Here is a 22,283-nt window from a genome sequence, read left to right as displayed (position 1 = left end):
TTTAGCAGAATTAGGTTAAAATATATCTGAGGTTGAGTGTGATATATTGAAATGCACAAAATGATTCTTAGATCCATCATTATTTAATAAATAGTAAAAAAAAAATCAATGGAGGAAATGAAACGGTATACTATAATACCCATTTAAAACAAAGAAGGTATAAAAAACAGAGGAACAAAACTACAAGAGAAACAATTAACAAATAGCAAATGACCAACTTAACTAAAATACATCATTACATGAAATACTGATGGTCAAATCATCCTATTTAAAAATAAGAGATTCTCAGACTGTACAAAGAAAATTTAATTCTATTTAAAAGGAAAACACACTGCATTCAAAAATTAAGTTTTTCTACTAAAAAAATCGTTCACCAATTCTACATGGCTTCACTGGTGAATTCCAACAAATATTTAAACAAATGCTGCCAATCCTCCACAAAGGAAATATATTTCAGAAACACAGGCAGAGAAACAATTTCCCAACTAATTCTATGAGACCAGTATTAGTGAAGTGAAGTTGCTCAGTCATGTCCAACTCTTTGCGACCCCATGGACTGTGCCCACTAGGCTCCTCCATCCATGGGATTTTCCAGGCAAGAGTACTGGAATGGGTTGCCATTCCCTTCTCCAGGGGATCTTCCCAACCCAGGGATAGAACCCAGGTCTCCTGCACTGTAGGCAGACATTTCACTGTCTCTCAGTTGGTAAAGAATCTGCCTGCAACGTGGGAGACCTGGGTTCAATCCCTGGGTTGGGAAAATCCCCTGGAGAAGGGAAACGCTACCCAGTCCAGTATTCTGGCCTGGAGAATTCCATGGACTGTATAGTCCATGGGGTCGCAAAGAGTCAGACACAACTGAGTGACTTTCACTTCACTGTGTGTCAATGAGACCAGTATTACCCTGATATAAAAACCAAAGACACTGACAGAAAACTGTAGACTAAACTCCTTTGTAAATATAGATTAAAAAAAAAAATTAAAAGGCAAAACTATGTTTGGCATCATATGAAGAGATGACACACCATAGCCATGTGGTCTACATCCTCAAATACAAGATTAGTTTAATCAATTAGTTATGCAAAACTGATTAATGAAATATATCACATTATAGCATAAAGTGTGGGGAGGGACACATCTCATTAGATTCATAAAAATATTTGATAAAACTCCAAACTACCTCATGATACCTCATGAAGAAAATGATTCTTCTCAACCTGATGAAGGGCACCTATGAAATCCACAGCTAGAGACTTCGCTGGCAGCCCAGTGGTTGCTGAGACCCTGAGTTCCCAATGCAGGGGGTCCAGGTTCGATCCCTGGTCAAGGAACTAGATACCATATGCCACAACTGTAGATCCCATGTGCCTCAAGAAAGATTGAAAATACTGTGTGCCACAACTAATATCTGGAGCAACCAAATAAATAAATAAATAGTCTTAAAAGATTCACAGCTACCATCATACTTAATGGTGAAAGTCTGAAGTCTAAACTCTCTTACTTTTAATAGATTAAAAATGTTAAATTCTTTTAAAATGCTCATGATAAAATAGTAAAAGAAAAAACATGACTGAATATTTTTCTCAGGCATTATTATCTTAATTGTATAATAAATATAATAATTATTTGTTTGTTCAATCACCAAGTCATGTCTGACTCTTTGTAACCCCATGGACTGTAGCACTCCAGCCTTCCCTGTTCTTCACCATCTCCCATAGTTTGCCCAAGTTCATGTCCATTGAATCAGTGATGTCATCCAACCATCTCATCTTCTGTCACCCTCTTCTTCTTTCAATTTTTCTAAGCATCAGAGTCTCTTCCAATGAGTTGTCTGTTCTCATCAGGTAGCCAAAGCACTGGAGCTTTGGCTGCTTAAGCATCAGTCCTTCCAACTAGTATTTAGGGTTGATTTCTTTTAAGATTGACTGGTTTGATCTTACTTGTCCAAGGGCATCTCAAGACTCTTCTCAAGCACCAGAGTTCTAAAGCATCAATTCTTTGGCACTCTGCCTTCTTCATGGTCCAGCTCTCACATCCATACATAACTGTTGGAAAAATCATAGCCTTGACTATATGGACTTTTGTTGGCAAAGTGACGTCTTCTCTTTTTAACATACTATCTAGGTTTGTCACAGCTTTCCTGTGAAGAAGCAATCATCTAATTCATAGCTACAGTCACCATCTGCAGTGATTGTAGAGCCCAAGAAGAGGAAATCTGTCACTGTTTCCACCTTTTCCCCTTCTACCTGCAATGAAGTGATGGGACTGGATGCTATGATCTTTGTTTGTTTTTAGTATTTTAATATTGAGTTTTAAGCTGGCTTTTTCACGCTCCTTCTCCACCCTAATCAAGAGGTTTTTTAGTTCCTCTTTGCTTTCTACCATTAGAGTGGTATCATCCCCACATCTGAGGTTGTTGACCATTTCTCCTAGCAATACTGACTCCAGTTTATAACTCATCCAGCATGGCATTTTGCATGATGTACTCTGCATATAAATTAAATAAACAGGGTGACAATAAACAGCCTTGCGGTACTTCTTTCTCAATCCTGAACCAGTCAGTTGTTCCACACGAGGCTATAACTGTTGCTTCTTGACGCACATACAGGTTTCTCAGGAGGCAGGTAAGATGGTCTGGTATTCCCATCTCTTTAAGAGTTTTCCACAGTTTGTCATGATCCACACAAAGGCTTTAAGGTAGTCAATGAAACTTTTCTGAATTCTCTTGCTTTCTCTATAATCCAGCAAATATTGGCAACTTGATCTCTGGTTCCTCTGCCTTTTCTAAAGCCAGATTGAACATCTGGAAGTTTTCAGTTCATGTAATGCTGAAGCCTAGCATGCAGGATTTTGAGCAGTCTTACTAGTATGGGGGATGAGTGCAATTGTCTGGTGGTTTGAACATCCTTTAACACTGCCCTTCACTATACATCATGAATATTATATGTGTATATATCACAAAAGTTGAAAGAAGAAACCACCAATGGGAAGAAATTAACAAAACTAAACTGTTAAAAGTAATTATCGAGTGATTTTTATTCATTTTTTAATTTTCACCTGTATATGTTACTAACTTTCCAAATTTCCTTTAATTGAGGGCATTATGCTGTTAGATAAGCCAGACAAAGTAAGACAAATACTGTGTATCACTTGCATGTGGAATCTACAAAGCTCAACTCATAGAAATAGAAGAATGGTGGTTACCTAGGGTTGGAGGGTGAAGAAATTGGAGAGATACTGAAGAATTAAAGGGAGCAAACTTGCAAATAAAAGATTTGAAGATTTAAGGCCTAGCACTGTGATTATAGTCAACATTACTATATTACACATTTCAAAGTTGCTAAGAGACTAGATCTTAAATGTTCTCACCAAAAAAAGAACTGATAATTATGTGCCCTGATAGAAATGTTAACACCAGAGTGATAATCATATTGCAATATATATCAAATCAGCATGCTGAATACCTTAAACCTATAATTTAAAAATTCCCTTTAAATAGAATGTTACCTTGGTATCACTCAAAAACCATATTTTTAAGATATTAAAGCTGTAAATTATACAGTTAATTTTTAAAAGGTGAGCAGGATATTAGAACTGCCATACTGGCTTTTGTTTTTAAAATAAATATTTGTGTGGGTAGAAATGCAAAATTGATTAACAGGAGATAAACTAAGGCTCCTTGTCTGGCCTTTAAAAGTCACAGAGTCCACAGGTAAACAAATGATTGAGCAGGATGAATGTGAGTTACTGATGAATGTGAGGTACTGAGAAAAGAACAGTGTCTGTAGCAATTATATTAAATATGTTTAGGCAGCTCAACAGCTTAACTTTGTTTGTTATACCTATAGGATGCCTTCCAAGAAATCTATTTAAAAACAACATCCTCAAGAACAAATCTATAACTCTTTTCTGGGCTTTCTCTTTTCCCCAGGCCGTCTCATTTACATAAGGTTTAAGAATTAAAGTCAAAGTTACTGAGTAAAGCTGGGGGAAAAACTATTGCAACAGTACATCACCATCTTTCAGAAAAAGTGGAAATTATAATAATCAAACTATGATATTTTTTAAAAAATCTATATTGTAACAATACATATGAACCACTGAGGTGACCAGAATTACACAGAAAAATAGCTCTCATGTTATTTCATAGTTGTTCAACAATTATATCAGTTTTTATTAAAACTCACTAAATCCAACAACAGCAGAGTTTTAACTTATAAACGATCTCAATATTCCAAGTATGTCAAAATATTTTACTAAAGTCACAGGCAACTCTTTCAAAGAAGGAAACACAAACTTCTGCTAGGCACAGGGTAGAAACCCATCTGCTCAGAGGTGTGAGCTGGATGTAGCAAATTACATCTGCAAGCCTCACTGCAAATGCTCACTAATGAAACCCAAGATGTTGATTTTGACCCAAACACCCTACACAGATTGAATCTGGCTATATTAGCAATCATCTATTCCTTCTATGGCAATTGAAATCAGATGACACATTTCAACAAACAGTTGCATGTTCTGAACTTTAGAAGTCTAAGTTCAGTATAGAAGAAGGCTCGGATCTATATAATGAGAACCCTTTTGTTCATTCTATTGATCATCTTTTACTGTAATGCTAAAGGATTTTTTTTCATTATGTTCATATCATCATTATGTTTGCATGATCAACTTTATCATTAATGACTAGATCACTATATTTTGAATGTAAACACTAGTTTCAAAAATAAAATTTTTAACGGAAATTTAGCACTCCAGAATGATAACCAAGGAACACCAAAGACAAAGAGCAAGAGAAAAATAACTTTGCAGGAGCTACAAGTTAAAAAAAGAAAAGATTAAGAAATAAGTTTTTCTTAATGAAGAACTTATGAAGACCACGGTCTTCATAACCATTAATCAGATGGTGATGAAATATCAAAATTTAAACTAAATATCCAAAGTTGCTTTCTACAGTGGGATATAGGCAATGAATCAATGTTTCATTTTCGCTTAAATTACCCTGATTTGGTTTCTGTTGTTTACAACCAAAGAATATCAAGGTATACATAAAACTTCTCTTTCTCAAATATTTTTTAAAAGACACTATAAATTTGTTCTAACAGTTTTTCACTTTCTATTTAGTCCTTAGGGCACTATCACCTGACTTGCATTAACACTATTCCTCTGAAAGTATGATGATAAGAGAAAAAAATCGCCCAAAACTTTCAAATTCCTTTCACATCTTTTAATCCTCATCTTGGGATTCCCTGGCGGCTCAGGAGGTAAAGAATCCACCTGCAAGACCTGGTTTGATCCCTGGGTTGGGAAGATTCCCTGGAGGAAAACATGGCAACCCACTCCAGTATTCTTGCCTGGAGTATTCCAGTCTTCTTTTTCCTTTTCATTCAACATTAGTGTTCTCCCTCTATTTCTATGGATTATACATTTGTCTCTATATAAGTGACTTCAGGTGATGACATGTTTCTTCATCATTTTCCCTGCTATCACATTATACATCTCTAACAATGATTCCTCTTTTGAGCTCTAGACCTAAATATGCAATTACTTATTAAATTTATTTGAATGTCCCACAAACACTTCACTGCGCCAAGCTAAATTCATCATTCCCATCTTCCACACCCAAAACTAAATCTTTTTATTTATAATCATAATATTAACCATATAAACTTCTACATAGATATCCAGATTATGAACCATGGAGTTATTCTACATATTTACTTCTCTTTCACTATCTGTAACTAATACAGTCACACAGTTTAGCCGATTTTTTGTTAATCACAAATATGTCTCTATTCTTTCCCATTTTATCCATTCCTACCAGCACCATTTTGGTTTAGACAGTCATGTTTTTATACAACTATCATAGCTAGCTGCAATATCTAATCTCCTTGCTCCCAGTTTTCTTATCTTCCCCTGCGCCATGTTCCCCAGATCCTCACCAAATCCATTGCCTACATTTATCAAAAAACATTTACTAAACAAAAATGCTGTGCTCACTGGCTCAGTAGTGTCTGACTCTTTGCAACCCCTCCATGGGCTGCAGCCTGCCAGGCTCCTCTGTCCATGGGGATTCTCCAGGCAAGAATACCAGAGTGGGCTGCCATGCCCTTCTCCAGGGGTTCTTCCTGATCCTGGGATCAAACCCAGGTCTCCCTTATTGCAGGTGGACACTTTACTGTCTGTGCCACCAGGGAAGCCCGAACAAAAATAAACATGAAGCCACAGTAACAGAGGAAGAGACTAGAAAGGAATGTATTTGGAGGGTGGTATACAGACTGAGACATATTTCGTATGTGGTTGAACATGTTTGACTGAAAATATTTATCTACATTCTGAAACCAGGAAAGTGACAGTGAAAGAGAAAAAAGGCATTATAAATCAAAATGAGGATGAGAACAGAAGACAAACAGCAGATGTGCAACCTTGATATTTTTTTTAAACTTATAGCAAGGGACTGAGGCACAGAGAAATAAACTATAAAGGTTCAATCTGATTCATGACATCCATCATTCGACAGGTTCTAATACTCAAATATGTTGGAAAAAAGACAATGCAGAGTGACACTGAAACCAGGACTAGTTGAAAACTGAAAATAAACAGACCTCCAGATTCTTTCTCCATCTAGGCACAGATACAAAGATACAAAGTAAAGTACTCTACACATATGCACCAAAGGGTTCTTTGTAAATATTTTTACAAACAACTTTTAAAATGAAAAAAAAAAAAAAATTGTGGTATTTCATAAGAAGTTCAGTTCAGTTCAGTCGCTCATGGCAAATTTAGTGCCCTGAATGACTTTTGCACTAAAAACAAATAAAAATCAATGTATTTATAAAATGTTTCTATGCAACACATACCATGATTAAAACTTGTATCTGTTAACACACAAACACACACAAGCACACACACTCCATAAAATCATTAATAAGCTTCTCCCAATAGTAAAGATTATTAAGGCCAGGGAATAGAAGAAGGCAAAAATTAAGAGATAAGCAAAACAAATAACCTGAGGCATTTCTAAACAGGTAAAATTTGAACACTCTCCTGCTCACACTAAGACTGATTAAAGACAAAGCCTTAGACCAACTTGCAGTGTAGAACTTAACAGGACACAAGGCTTGCATGCAAATCACTACAATAATAATGTTAGGGTAAACCATAAATGAAACTGTCCCATTTTTCCCATTAATTTATGGTTTCAGGTATCAAGATATAGGTTAAATCTGAAGAAAAGGTGGCTCTCAGGGGACTATAGAAGACCATCTGGTAATATTTTTTATCTTGATTCAGATGTAGGCAACATGAGTAGCTTTAGTATAAAAGGTACCAAGCTGTGTACTAAGAATTGTACAGTTTTCTATATGATACATTTGAATTCTAGAAAAGCTTAAAATTCAATGAACAACTTTAACAGCATATCAGACACAACTTTAAAAAATTAATGAAATGAAGGATAAGATTAAAGAAATTACTGAGAATGCAGGTCATCAAGTCAAAGAGAAAAAACAGAAGTACAAAGAGACAAGAATGATGCAGTAAAAAAAAGGGAAAAATTCTAAAATATATATGAGAAAAATGAGACACAGGTAATATCTGAATAGATCATGCCAGAAAACTTGGAGAAATCTTTGTCTTTTATAGACATCAATATAAAAACTTTAAAACACAAAGATTTTAAAAATTCTTAAAGTTGCCAGAGAGGAAGGACAAAATATCTTCAAGGAAACATAAACTGCAAGTGGACCTTTCAATAGGACAATGAAAAGCAAAAGAGTCAGCACAACAGTATCTTTAATTGGTGGTGGTTTAGTTGCTAAGTCGTGTTTGACTCTTGCAATCCCATGAACTGCAGCCTACCAGGCTCCTCTGTCCATGGGATTCTCCAGGCAAGAATACTGGAGTGGATTGCCATGTACTTTTCCAGGAACTCTTCCTGACCCAGGAATCGAACCCAGGTCTCCTGCATTGCAAGCAGATTCTTTACCAACTGAGCTACAAGTAAAGCCTCTGTATCTTTGAGAGGCCAGCCTAAAATAACAAGAAATTATATACCTAGGAATATATCTGGATATATAAATTATGTATCTAATGAAATTAAAAAATATTCAAACAAATAAAATTCAGTTTGCTAAACACATATCATCACAAAAAGGCAAAAGGAAAATGATCTGCGATAGGACAGAAGACTGAATTGTACGAAGGCACGTCTAGAAAGGCACTAGTTTAAGAGTCAGCAAACATGGCCCATGACCAAATCTGACTATCAGATTTTGTAAACAAAGCTTCACAGAAACACAGTCATGTCAATTCATTGACTTATTGTCTACGGCTGTTTCTGCATGCCAAAGGAGGGTTCAGAAGTGGCAACAAGACCAAGAAACAGATAAAATTGAAAACATTTACCATCTGGCTCTTTAATAAATGATTCCCTGGTGGCTCAGACAGTAAAGAACTTGCCTGCAATGAAGAAAGCCCAAGTTCAATCCCTGGGTCAGGAAAATGCCCCAGAGAATGGAATGGCTATCCACCCCAGTATTCTTGCCTGGAGAATTCCATAAACAGAGGAGACTGGTTGGTTACAGTCCATGGGGTTGCACAGAGTTGGACACAACTGAGCGACTAACAGTTTTTTTCACTAAATAAATGTTCCAAACCCTGTCCGGATTATATACTCACAATAAATACAAGCAATTATTCTTTAAGTGATAGCCTATTAATACAGATAGGATGAATTAATTAAAGCATTTTCAGACCTGTGTGTGTTCAGAAGCACAGTAAATAGCTTGATTTAATGCATAATTTAATAAACTAAATATGCAACTAGAGATTTCTAGACCAAGAGTTGACTTTAATCAAAGAGTGCTAATTTCTAACATAAAAAAAAAGAAAAAGAACAGTTAAGGGATAATTTCCAAAACAGCAGGGGATTAATGAATTATAATTGACATATATAACACTATAAAGGAAACAAATTTTTACTTACATAATTAAATTCAAACAATTAATTAAGATAAAGAAAAGACTGGAGGATGGGAGAAAATATTTGCCAGTCACATATTTATTAAGGGTCTGATAGCAGAATATATAAAGAACTCTTATAACTCAACAATAAAGAGAAAAATAACTAAAAAGTGGGCAAAGAATTTGAATATAAGAAGAAAACACAAAACAAGATCTACAAATGGCCAATAAGCACATGAGAAGATGCTCAACATCATCAGACATTAGGGAAATGAAAATCAAAACCACAAGATAACACTTCACAGCAACTTGGATGGCTGGAAACAAGACAGGAACAATACAACAATAATAAGTGGTGACACAGATATGGATAAATTAATGTTACGCATCAACTGTACTTCAGTATAAAAAATTAGAACCTCCATTCTCTGATGTGGGATTGCAAAATGGAACAGACATTTTGATAAATAGTCTGTCAGTTTCAAAGATAAGGACAGAGTTACCAAATGACCCAACAATTCTACTATATGCATCTAAAAGAAATGATGCTGAGGCTGAAATTCTAATACTTTGGCCACCTGATATGAAGAACTGACTCACTGGAAAAGACCACTATGCTGGGAAAGAATGAAGGCAGGAGGAGAAGGATGACAGGATAACACGGTCAGATGCCATCATGGACTCGATGGACCTGCGTTAGAGAAAGAACCGGAAGTTGGTGATGGATAAGGAAGGGTGGCGAGGTGCAGTCCATGTGGTTACAAAGTGTTAGACACAAGTTAGTGACTGAATTGAATGGAACTGAATAGAAACTAAAACGTATATCCATGCAAAAAGTGCACAAGAATGATCATAGCAGCATTATTTATAATCACTAAAAAGTAGAAACAACACAAATGCCCATCAAGTAATCAATGAATAAATGTGGTATATTCATAAAATGAACTTTTATTCAGCTATAAAAAGGAATGAAGACATACATACTACAACATGAATCAACCTTGAAATTTATGGTAAGTGAAAGACAGTCAGAAAAGACCAGAAGTTTTTTTATTCCAATCATGAAATGTCTAAAACAAGCAAATTCATAGAAAGACAGTTCCTAGGGGACTCGGGGGATGGGAGCAGAGGACTAAGTGCTAATGATGTACCAATTATTTTTACAGTGATAAAACTGTTCTAAAATTAGATGGTGATGGTTGCATAAAAACTGTAAATACACTAAAAATCATCTAATTATATACTTTAAAAGGAGGAATTTTACAATATGTGAATTTTAGCAATTAGTTTTAACAAAAATCAAGGTACAAATCAATTTAAAAAGTAAGGTGAAAAGACAGCCTTCAGAATGGGAGAAAATAATAGCAAATGAAGCAACTGATAAAGGATTAATCTCCAAATTATACAAGCAGCTCCTGCAGCTCAATTCCAGAAAAATAAATGACCCAATAAAAAAATGGGCCAAAGAACTAAACAGACATTTCTCCAAAGACGACATAAACATGGCTAACAAACACATGAAAAAATGCTCAACGTCCCTCATAATCAGAGAGATGCAAATCAAAACCACAATGAGATACCATTTCACACCAGTCAGAATGGCTGCTATCCAAAAGTCCACATGCAATAAATGCTGGAGAGAAAGGAACCCTCTTACACTGTTGGTGGGAATGCAAACTAGTACAGCCACTATGGAGAACAGTGTGGAGATTCCTCAAAAAACTGGAAATAGAACTGCCATATGATCCAGCAATCGCACTCCTAGGCATACACACCGAGGAAACCAGAATTGAAAGAGACACATGTACTCCAATGTTCATTGCAGCACTGTTTATAATAGCCAGGACATGGAAGCAACCTAGATGTCCATCTGCAGATGAATGGATAAGAAAGCTTTGGTACATGTACACAATGGAGTATTATTCAGCCATTAAAAAGAATACATTTGAATCAGTTCTAATGAGGTGGATGAAACTGGAGCCTATTATACAGAGTGAAGTAAGCCAGAAAGAAAAACACCAATACAGTATACTAACGCATATATATGGAATTTAAAAAGATGCAAATGATAACCCTGTATATGAGACAGCAAAAGAGACAGAGATGTATAGAACAGTCTTTGGGACTCTGTGGGAGAGGGTGAGGGTGGGATGATTTGGGAGAATGGCATTGAAACACGTATGTTGTCATATGTGAAACGAATCACTAGTTCAGGGTCGATGCATGTTATAGGATACTCGGGGCTGGCGTGGGGGTGACCCAGAGGGAGGATAAAGGGAAGAGGGAGGTGGGAGGGGGGTCCAGGAGGGGGAACTTATATAAACCCGGGGCGAATTCATGTCAATGTATGGCAAAACCAACCAATATAATATTGTAAAATAATTTGCCTCCAATAAAAAATAAATTAATTACTTAAAAAAAAAATAAAAAAAATCATTCCAGAGTTTTTCTTTTTTTAAAGAGGAAGCACTCCCCAGCTCACTTTATAAGGCTAGCATATCCTTAATAGCAAGGATATAAGCATATCCTTAATAGCATATCCTTAATAACAAGTTGGAATCAAGACTGCTGGGAGAAACATCAATAACCTCAGATATGCAGATGACACCACCCTTATGACAGAAAGTAAAGAGGAACTAAAAAGACTCTTGATGGAAGTGAAAGAGGAGAGTGAAAAGGCTGGCTTGAAGCCCAACATTCAAAAAACAAAGATCATGGCATTTGGTCCCATCACTTCATGGCAAATAGATGGGAAAACAGTGGAAACAGTGTCAGACTTTTTTTGGGGGGGGCTCCAAAATCACTGCTGATGCTAATTGCAGCCATGAAATAAAAAGACGCTTACTCCTTGGAAGGAAAGTTATGACCAACCTAGAGAGCATAGTAAAAAGCAGAGACATTACTTTGCCAACAAAGGTCCGTCTAGTCAAGGCTATGGGATTTCCCGTGGTCATGTATAAATGTGAGAGTTGGACTGTGAAGAAAGCTGACCGCCTAAGAATTGATGCTTTTGAACTGTGGTGCTGGAGAAGACTCTTGAGAGTCCCTTGGACTGCAAGGAGATCCAACCAGTCCATTCTAAAGGAGATCAGTCCTGGGTGTTCATGGAAGGACTGATGCTAAAGCTGAGACTCTAATACTTTGGCCACCTCATGAGACGAGTTGACCCACTGAAAAACACTCTGATGCTGGGAAGGATTGGGGGTGGGAGGAGAAGGGGATGACAGAGAATGAGATGGCTGGATGGCATCACCGACTTGATGGACATGAGTTTGAGTGAACTCCGGGAGTTGGTGATGGACAGGGAGGCCTGGCGTGCTGTGCTTTATGGGGTTGCAAGGAGTCGGACACGACTGAGCGACTGAACCGAACTGAACTGAACTATCCTTAATAGGACACATAACACCTATCGTGATAATAAGGAATTTCCTGTAACCAAAAACGAATAGCAAATAACAGCTATGCCTAATATGCTAGAGAAAGAATCAAGACAAAGAGCACTTTAGGAGAACTCTTAACTTCCTTCTAACTACTAGAATTCTATGATTTTATGATAATAGTATTCATGTCATTAAGTACCAACCTTAATTTCTGGATAAAATCATGCTTACATAAACCTAACAAAATTATATTTCAATGGAAATCACAACAGAGAAAGGGAGACAGAAATCAACATTAAGTAAAAGTAAAAAACCTGAAGACTTTACTAACTTTTCAATAACAGTTATGTGTGGTAATCTGAACGATATCCGGATTCAGACCCTTACATCCTAATAATGTGAACAAGGTGTTGACCTATTTAGCACTGTCAAAAATTTGAGGCTTGTTATTAAAATACAGATTCACACTATTGACTTTGTGACTCAAAACTTTTCCAGGTTCACATAGTTTGAAATGAATGAATCCAAGTTCAAAAGGGTATGAACCTGCAACTGAAAACGCTGCAACATCAGAAATCAAATATTTATTCAAGAAAGAACCATGGCTCCAATCACACAATTATCTACTTTATTTAAATAAATGAATAATCTAGAAATATACCAAACTTGATAAAAATAGTATAAATAATATATAAACAATTTCTGTATTATGACACATCTATTTGTAAGTCAAGTGGCTTAAATTAAAATCAACCTACTTATGGTTCTTAGTTCAGCTTAATGCAAACATCTGAAACCAACTCTCAAGTTAATTTTATTTGTGATTAGCATTTCAGTGATTGTACTTTGGCAGGTAGTCTCTGTCTATATATATATGTATGTTGTCTTCATCTATATATAATAAAAGGTGTGGCTATCAATAAACAGCATCACTTTGTTCATTTACTATGTACATCTGTCTTTTTAGAACTACTTTGTAGATCACTTAGTTCATTTCCATTAAGTTCTTTCAATGAGAAGACTGATTTAGAGATGCACTGGCATAATTAAAAAAAAAAACAGTAAAACTAAAAATATCTGTATAAAATATAATAACCACAGGAAGACTTTAAAATAAAAATGTACCTTCTTCAAGGATGGGTCGTGGGATGACAAATGGAATCTCCTGGAGAGGGTCCATATACTTGTGGCCAGCACTAACAATCTTTATTTGAGGCAAACAGAGGACAAGCATTCCTGGCATGCTGGTTTGTCCATGGTACCAACTTCTTACTGTTCCAGGAATGTCACCAGATACAATTGTACTAGGAGAAGGCAAACTATCATTTGGGATAAACACACAACAAGACTGTACTTCAAGCTAGAAAAGAAAAACAGAATCAAAATATTTGAATCAGATTAAGTTTGAGAAGAAACAAATCTCAATCACCTAATATCTTTATCAGAATACACAGGCAAGCCCAAGAAAGAAAATGTCCCATACTTATGTCTTTATGAGTTGATTTTACTAAAGAATACGACAAACACTGGAAACGGTATTGTTTCTTGCTATAAAGTTGATCAAAAAGCACAGTGACATGAAATGAAAACATAGCTGCCTTTCCACAGTTCTTTCCAAGAAACATGATTGAGTCAGAAAATGTGCTGGCAAAAAAAGGTGAGAAAATCCTCCTTTTTTTGCAGTTCATTACATTAACACCAGCTAAGGCCTTAGAGCTGACTAGCATTTTACTGCTCTTACTTTAAAAAGTAAAAAAAACCAAAACCATCTATTTCTACGTGAATTTCTCCCTTTGCCTTTCATTTTACAGACAGAAATTTAAGAAAAAATACTTTAAATGCTCAGATTATATCTCTAGATAAAAATTAAAGGAGAACATGTTAGTAACATAGTAATGAAGAAAATTCAGGAGACTTAAAAATCAGGGCCCTATTTCTTACTTTTATCATATGTTAATTTATTACCTAAATTGTGATTTCATGTGAAATTTTTATACTTCCTTATCCCCAGTGTACTTACTTAGGTTGCCAGACCCTAACAGATTTAAAGTAAGACTCAGTTCAGTCGCTTAGTCATGTCCGACTCTTTGCGACCCCATGAACCACAGCACGCCAGGCCTCCCTGTCCATCACCAACTCCCGGAGTTCACTCAAACTCATGTCCATCGAGTCGGTGATGCCATCCAGCCATCTCATTCTCTGCCGTCCCCTTCTCCTCCTACCCCCAATCCCTCCCAGCATCAGACTCTTTTCCAGTGAGTCAACTCGTTGCATGAGGTGGCCAAAGTATTAGAGCTTCAGCTTCAGCGTAAGTCCTTCCAAAGAACACCCAGGATTGATCTCCTTTAGAATGGACTGGTTGGATCTCCTTGCAGTCCAGGGAACTCTCAAGAGTCTTCTCCAGCACCACAGTTCAAAAGCATCAATTCTTGGGCGGTCAGCTTTCTTCACAGTCCAACTCTCACATCCATACATGACCACGGGAAAAACCATAGCCTTGACTAGACGGACCTTGGTTGGCAAAGTAATGTCTCTGTTTTTTAATATGCTATCTAGGCTGGTCATAACTTTCCTTCCAAGGAGTAAGCGTCTTTTAATTTAATGGCTGCAATCAGCATCCGAAGTGATTTTGGAGCCCCCCAAAAAAAGTCTGACACTGTTTCCACTGTTTCCCCATCTATTTGCCATGAATTGATGGATGAGATGCCATGATCTTTCGTTTTCAAGCCAACCTTTTCACTCTCCTCTTTCACTTTCATCAAGAGGCTTTTTAGTTCCTCTTCACTTTCTGCCGTAAAGGTGGTGTCATCTGCATACCTGAGGTTATTGATATTTCTCCCGGAAATCTTGATTCCAGCTTGTGCTTCTTCCAGCCCAGCGTTCCTCATGATGTACTCTGCATAGAAGTTAAATAAGCAGGGTGACAATATACAACCTTGACGTACTCCTTTTCCTATTTGGAACCAGTCTGTTGTTCCATGTACAGTTCTAACTGTTGCTTCCTGACCTGCATACAGGTTTCTCAAGAGGCAGCTCAGGTGGTCTGGTATTCCCATCTCTTTCAAGAATGTTCCACAGTTTATTGTGATCCACACAGTCAAAGGCTTTGACATAGTCAATGAAGCAGAAATAGATGGTTTTCTGGAACTCTCTTGCTTTCTCCATGATCCAGCGGATGTTGGCAATTTGATCTCTGGTGCCTCTGCCTCTTCTAAAACCTGCTTGAACATCTGGAAGTTCATGATTCACATATTGCTGAAGCCTAGCTTGGAGAATTTTGAGCATGACTTTACTAGCGTGTGAGATGAGTGCAATTGTGCGGTAGTGTGAGCATTCTTTGGAATTGCCTTTCTTTGGGATTGGAATGAAGACTGACCTTTTCCAGTCCTGTGGCCACTGCTGAGTTTTCCAAATTTGCTGGCATATTGAGTGCAGCACTTTCAAAGCATCATCTTTCAGGATTTGAAATAGCTCAATTGGAATTCCATCACCTCCACTAGCTTTGTTCGTCGTGATGCTCTCTAAGGCCCACTTGACTTCACATTCCAAGATGTCTGGTTCCAGGTGAGTGATCACACCATCGTGATTATCTTCATTGTGAAGCTCTTTTTTGTACAGTTCTTCTGTGTATTCTTGCCACCTCTTCTTAATATCTTCTGCTTCTGTTAGGTCCATACCATTTCTGTCCTTTATCGAGCCCATCTTTGCATGAAATGTTCCCTTGATATCTTTAATTTTCTTGAAGAGATCTCTTGTTTTTCCTATTCTGTTATTTTCCTCTATTTCTTTGCATTGATCGCTGAGGAAGGCTTTCTTATCTCTCCTTGCTATTCTTTGGAACTCTGCATTCAGATGCTTATATCTTTCCTTTCCTCCTTTGAGACTAAGCAAGACCAAATAAAAAACTGAATACATCAGTTCAGTTCAGTTCAGTCGCTCACTCGTGTCCGACTCTCCGCGACCCCATGAATCACAGCACGCCAGGCCTACCTGTCCATCACCAACTCCCGGAGTTCACTCAAACTCATGTCCACGGAGTCGGTGATGCCATCCAGCCATCTCATTCTCAGTCGTCCCCTTCTCTTCCCGCCCCCAACCTTTCCCAGCATCAGAGTCTTTTCCAGTGAGTCAACTCGTTGCATGAGGTGGCCAAAGTATTGCAGTTTCAGCTTTAGCATCAGTCCTTCCAATGAACACCCAGGATGGACTGGTTGGATCTCCTTGCAGTCCAAGGGACTCTCTAGAGTCTTCTCCAGCACCACAGTTCAAAAGCATCAATTCTTCGGCGATCAGCTTTCTTCACAGTCCAACTCTCACATCCATACATGACCATGGGAAAAACCATAGCCTTGACTAGACGGACCTTTGTTGGCAAAGTAATGTCTCTGCTTTTTAATATATTATCATGAGTACTTAATTCAAAAGGTATGTTTAAGTTAAAGCCTATTAGTCTGAGCTGACTCTATTACAAGGTGATATTCTGTACCTGGCTAGTAAACTGCCCCAACTGCCTAGCATACTTGAATTATTCTTAATAAAATATAAAATATAACCTGCTAATTTTCTATAAACTAATTGGCATACAAAGTTATTACCTGAACTTATTATGTAATAAAAACCAAAATCTGTTTGCTTAATAAATGTTTGGATAGTCTAGCAACTTAAAATAACAAAGAGACCAATATTTTACAAAAGATAACTAAGACTACAGTCATATACGTACTCTTGGGGTTAATATATACCTTAGTGAGAGCATGGTATGTAACAGGTGTGGAATTCCTTGATATGATAAATAATTTTCCAGTCTTATAAGTGCACTTACTCATTTTTCCTTCAGTATTTCTGTGCATGGATAAACCAATGAATTCAGTGAAGAAAAATAAAAGTAAAAATTTACAAAAATAAGTACATTGGTTCATACAGTATGAAAATGTTTAGTTCTAGAATTTAATCTTGTAGATTATTTAAAAATGTATATGTTGAGTAGTTCATCACTGACTTAAGGTCACAACATTTCTAACTTATGAAATAGAAGTGTATATTGTCTCAAATATGTTACATTTTGTTTCAAATATATAACATAATTCATTAGTGATGCTAAAGTGCACAAGTTAAGAGTGGCACACTGACAGCATATTCTCCTATATTAATTATGGTTATAAGCCCAAATAATGATGGGTCAGTATTTAACATTTTATTTTAGATACTGATGCTATGTGGACAAATGTTTTCAACTTGAGGTAATTAGTTTAATATGTCACTGTATACAAATTTATACATAGATGTCTTGAAATACAAATTTAAATTGTGCCAGAATTTCCATAATCACAATATATTCTAAGTTTCTATTAATTCAGAAATAATCAAATCAAAACAATCCGAGCAATGCATATAAAATCAATAGTATATTAACCTGATATACATAACAACATTAAAAAATAAACTTTCTAAAAAATGATATATGTTGCGGGGATTCTTTTAATGATAAGAACTAAAACATAATCCAAATTGCTCAAACTTGTTATAATGTTACATCTATTATATATACTAAAGCTAACACATAAATCTTTTTACACTTTTAGTATAACTGTTAAACTGTATGTCTAAAATTTTGGTTTTAATGTAAAATGTTGAGTGATTTATGTAAGTGAATATAAATCTGCAGCAGTAAATTTTGTATTAATGTAAGGATCTGACAATCCAAGGGAAAGAAAATGAAGTAATCTGCCAGTAAGAAGTCCTCAAACCGGGGGTCAGATCATGTTCATGGAAACCATCTGGTTGGGACCCTCTGAGCCACACCAAACACAAATGATCTTTTAAAAAAATATCCTATTCATTAATGCATCACAGCTGCACTGAGTGTTACTTCATTTTTCCATGGCAACATCCTTTCTGTTTCAAGGATCTTATTTCAGTTTTGGTAGCAACATGTTCTTTCGCCAATATTGAACACATTCATGTGTTAAAGTGAAGGGATTATTACAAATTCTTGAAGTAGAACCACATCTATTTTGATTCTTATTAGGTCAAGGGCTACATAGCTAAGTATCACATCCTGAGGATAAACCACTAAAGCAGAAATTATTTGGTATTATTTCAATAAGTGAAATGATTATCATGCAATTTTTCTGAAGTTCCAAGTTCTGTTTTTTCTTGAAATTTCAAGTGCTGCTTAAAAAGATACATGCCATTGTGTACCCCCATCCTCTGTAAGTACAGTTTGGAAATCTTTGATTTTTCTAATTTGTGCGCTCTACAACTGTGATCACAACTCAGTTATAAAGAAGAAACTAAGAAGGCTTCATTTATACATTAACCTAATAAGCATTTTAACGAGCAAACTGTCCATCATATAGACTGACTTTATATAAATGCTTTACAATGTTATACCATATTTTCTGCACTTTAAAATAATGCTCCAATTTCCCAAATGTTTTCCTTTCTTCAAAACCTGAAAATCTAGTGATGATTGTATTTAGAAAATTTATACAGAATAAAATGTTCTCTGAATGAATGTATTTACTCTTCAGGTAACAGTTTCAAATAAAAAATAAGAATGAAGAAACAATGCAATTTGTATTTTCATTCACTTTTTCTTTCTTTCATTCATGCAGTCTTTAAGAGTCACCATTTACTGAGCTTGCAGTCAGAACTATAGAGAAAGGACACAGTTCCAGCATTTAAGAAACTTGAAACAGGAGGATTTTAAAATAATTCTCACTAGAGCATACAATCTGTAATGTCAAACACTGTGCCTATTCTGTTCACACTACAGTCTCAGTACACAGTACTGCACCTAGTATGAAAGAGGTACTAAATAACTGTTAAAGAAGGGAACACAATTATTTTTATTAGCACCAGATAATGATGTTAACCAAAACACTTGTTTAATGCATATTGTTCATCATTTCATTTCACAGACACCTAATAGAGTCATTAATAAAACTGACTTGTCAGCCAGATGAGTTCGACTCTAGCTGTGGAACCTTTGACAAGCTATTTAATCTTTTCATGACTTCAGCTTCCTCATCTGTAAATGGGGGCAAATCAGCTTTGAAATAAAGGTTAACGTATTAACTGTCACCAAAATGTTTGCTTAATAAAGTCAATGAACACATACTAAGTATCTACTATATGCCAGATCTATATATTAATTCTCAAGGATTTGTAAAAGACATTCACAATCCTTCTATTTTAAAATGCTATTGGCTTATGGTTTAGCTATTTATGCATATAGAGGCCACCAAAATATGTAGTATTATATTTACACTATGAAACATAAACTATTGCCCAAACCGTTTCCTACTCTACAAATTCACAATATATTATGAAAATATTTGGAATGTCTTATTTATTTAGTACAAATTTAAATATACACAGTTCAGGACATTAGCTAAAAACCTCAAAAGTTACCTTTGTTATCTTCTTTTCCACAGTGAAATGTTATAAATCTCCATACTTTTCTCATAAATACTTGTCAAGGGAAGAAAAGAAAAACTTTCCTAGATTGTAATAAGCACTTCCTCCTTCTAACAAAGTATCATGCTACTGATGTCACTTTCTCGGTGTCTATAAATAAAACTATAGCCTTCTGTGCAAAATTTTAAGCATTGAATGTAATTGATTATTTTTAACATTAATGTGACTGACAACTGATATGTCTAATATCTACTTTTACTTAATCCTGCAGATAAGCCAGGAAGTTCACTGGACTTGAGAACATTAGGTGTATCATGTAACATGATTACTACATCTCTTCTTATACATATATAACCTTCTGGAAGAAAAAAATTCAATTGTTCTAGCTTGTCTGACTTTCATACTCATACCAAAATCTCACAGAATGTGGGAAGTTGTCTCCTAAAAGGAATAAAATATGATTAGCAAAAGAAGGAGATCAGGATCTTTCAAATGGAAAATAAAGTGTCCATGACACTATGCTGTCTGTCCACTGTCAGAAACTAGCCAAAACACCCAGGAAACGCCGCAGGACAGCAACACAATCTTCAATGTAAAAGTCAAGAAGACTGATTTTGGCAAACACCAGGGTAATGTTCTCCTTTATTAGTGAATCCTAGGCCAGAGTACTTTCTATTTTGTCATCCACATGCCATTGCCAATTATGTCGTCCTGGAACAAAAACGTAATAGACAGAAACTTTGCTGGTGAGTGAACAGAGGAAAACTACAAAAACACAATGAGTTTAAGCTAATCTATGGTGAAAAGGCTCTCCAATCCAAGTTCATTTTAAAAACTGTTCAAGACTACATAAAGTACTATAAAACAATCGAATTAAAATGAAGTATGAAATTCTTTTTCCCATTGAAAAATGAATAGATTATCATAAATACTGTTGATGTCTTAATGCAACATACATCTTTCTAACATAATAAAGTACATGAACTTAGCAAATACCAACTTTGGCTCCAAAATCAACTTTCCAGAAACTCTGATTCCAAGCACATTTACTTGTTCAAACTTCCATTCAAAGAATAATCCTTTGATGACTTTAAGTTATGGTGTTTTGTTTAATCTGATGACAACTTCAGGATTTTCTTTTATATTTGGCTCATAAAACGTCTTTGAGAGTGGACACAACTCTTTTAAAAACTCAGTTTTAGGGCCTAGATTTTGATCATTGAATCAGAATCTAGCTTTATTCTGAAGTTTTTCAGAATATACAAACAGTTGAAAATGTCTAAGTATATGGTATGTATAAGACAGAACTGGGACTAGGAGTGAGGTAAGAAAGGTGCCTTGATCATTTTTAAAATAATCTATACAAACATAAATCATTTAGTACTCCTTTAATTAAATGTTAATTTATACACAAAAAGCTTAGTCAACAAGGAAGATTAAACTAAACTGTACACTTAACCATGGTTAAGAAGGTAAATGTTATACGTGTATTTAGCCAAAATCAAAAACAACAAAAGAAAGAAAAAAAGAGAAACATCAGTATCTTTACTTGTAACTCATCCAGAATGACGTACCAGATTAAGTTCATTGTTTGTAAAGCTATTGATGGCACTGCATCATTACAAAACAAGTCAAAGAACTAAAAGAATCATATAAGAACATGAGAATAGTGCATACTTTAAACATTACTTAATTTAACCAATTCATATTGCAAATATGCAAAGTAAAGCCCACAGCTAACATTAAGAATCTGATACTGCTGACAATGGCTCCTTGACCTCTCTGACCTTTCCTCCAACATTTCTGATCTTTTGTTTGGGGTTTTCTTCAAGGAGACTTTCTCTTCCACTGACTACTTTAGAAATGGATTTCACTTGGCCCACTGCTCTTTCAACTTAACATACTTTCTTGAATTCTCCTAGTTTTAACCATCTGTAGATGATTTTTAAAATTATATTTATATGGTGCACCTCTTCCTTAAACTCAATTATGAATATTCAGTGTAAGAGATAACTGGGTATCTTATATGCATTTCAAATACACATGCAAAGTCAAACTCAATTTGCCACTAACCTTGAAAGGATACTGCTCCTATCATATAATCACATTGCTATCTACCCAAACAAGAACCTGGAACACCAATTAGACTCCCTTCTTTTACTCTCCAAATGCATTAAGTCACTGGTTCCCGGTGATTTTTACCTTAAGTCTCTCAGGGTTTGCTGTCTAACTTTTCTTATTGCCTAGTGTTTTGAAACCATAGTTCAATATTATTTGCCATTTCTTTCTTGGTTGTTTCAAGCAGCAAAATAAATCCAGTTACCGTAACTTCACCCCGGGAAGAGGAGTATGTTTTCCAAAATATCTTACATTGTGCAGCATGCATGTACCTACTTTTTGTCATTCAGTCACCCAGTCTTGGATGACAATTTTCAAACCCATGGACTGCAGCACACCAGGCCTCTCTGTCCCTCACCATCTCCCGAAACTCATCCAAGTTCATGTCCACGTATCTACTTC

The 22,283-nt window shown here is 35.8% G+C and overlaps 1 protein-coding gene across 7 annotated transcripts in view; it reads right to left on the bottom strand.

Annotated features, from left to right (window-relative positions):
* Window positions 1-22,283, bottom strand: part of VPS13B (vacuolar protein sorting 13 homolog B) — a 767,155-nt gene that overhangs the window by 403,618 nt on the left and 341,254 nt on the right. For all 7 annotated transcript variants that reach the window (XM_055431816.2, XM_055431817.2, XM_055431818.2 and 4 more), the window contains exon 23: window positions 13,467-13,701. In XM_055431816.2, coding sequence (XP_055287791.2) covers window positions 13,467-13,701 — 235 coding nt within the window. The remainder of the gene's footprint in view (window positions 1-13,466; window positions 13,702-22,283) is intronic.

The sequence above is a fragment of the Moschus berezovskii genome, chromosome 16 (assembly GCF_049115385.1).
Source record: "Moschus berezovskii isolate FMDL1 chromosome 16, NW_MosBer_1.0, whole genome shotgun sequence".
In the NCBI taxonomy this organism is placed as follows: domain Eukaryota; kingdom Metazoa; phylum Chordata; class Mammalia; order Artiodactyla; family Moschidae; genus Moschus; species Moschus berezovskii.
This window is presented reverse-complemented; position numbering and strand designations above follow the sequence as displayed.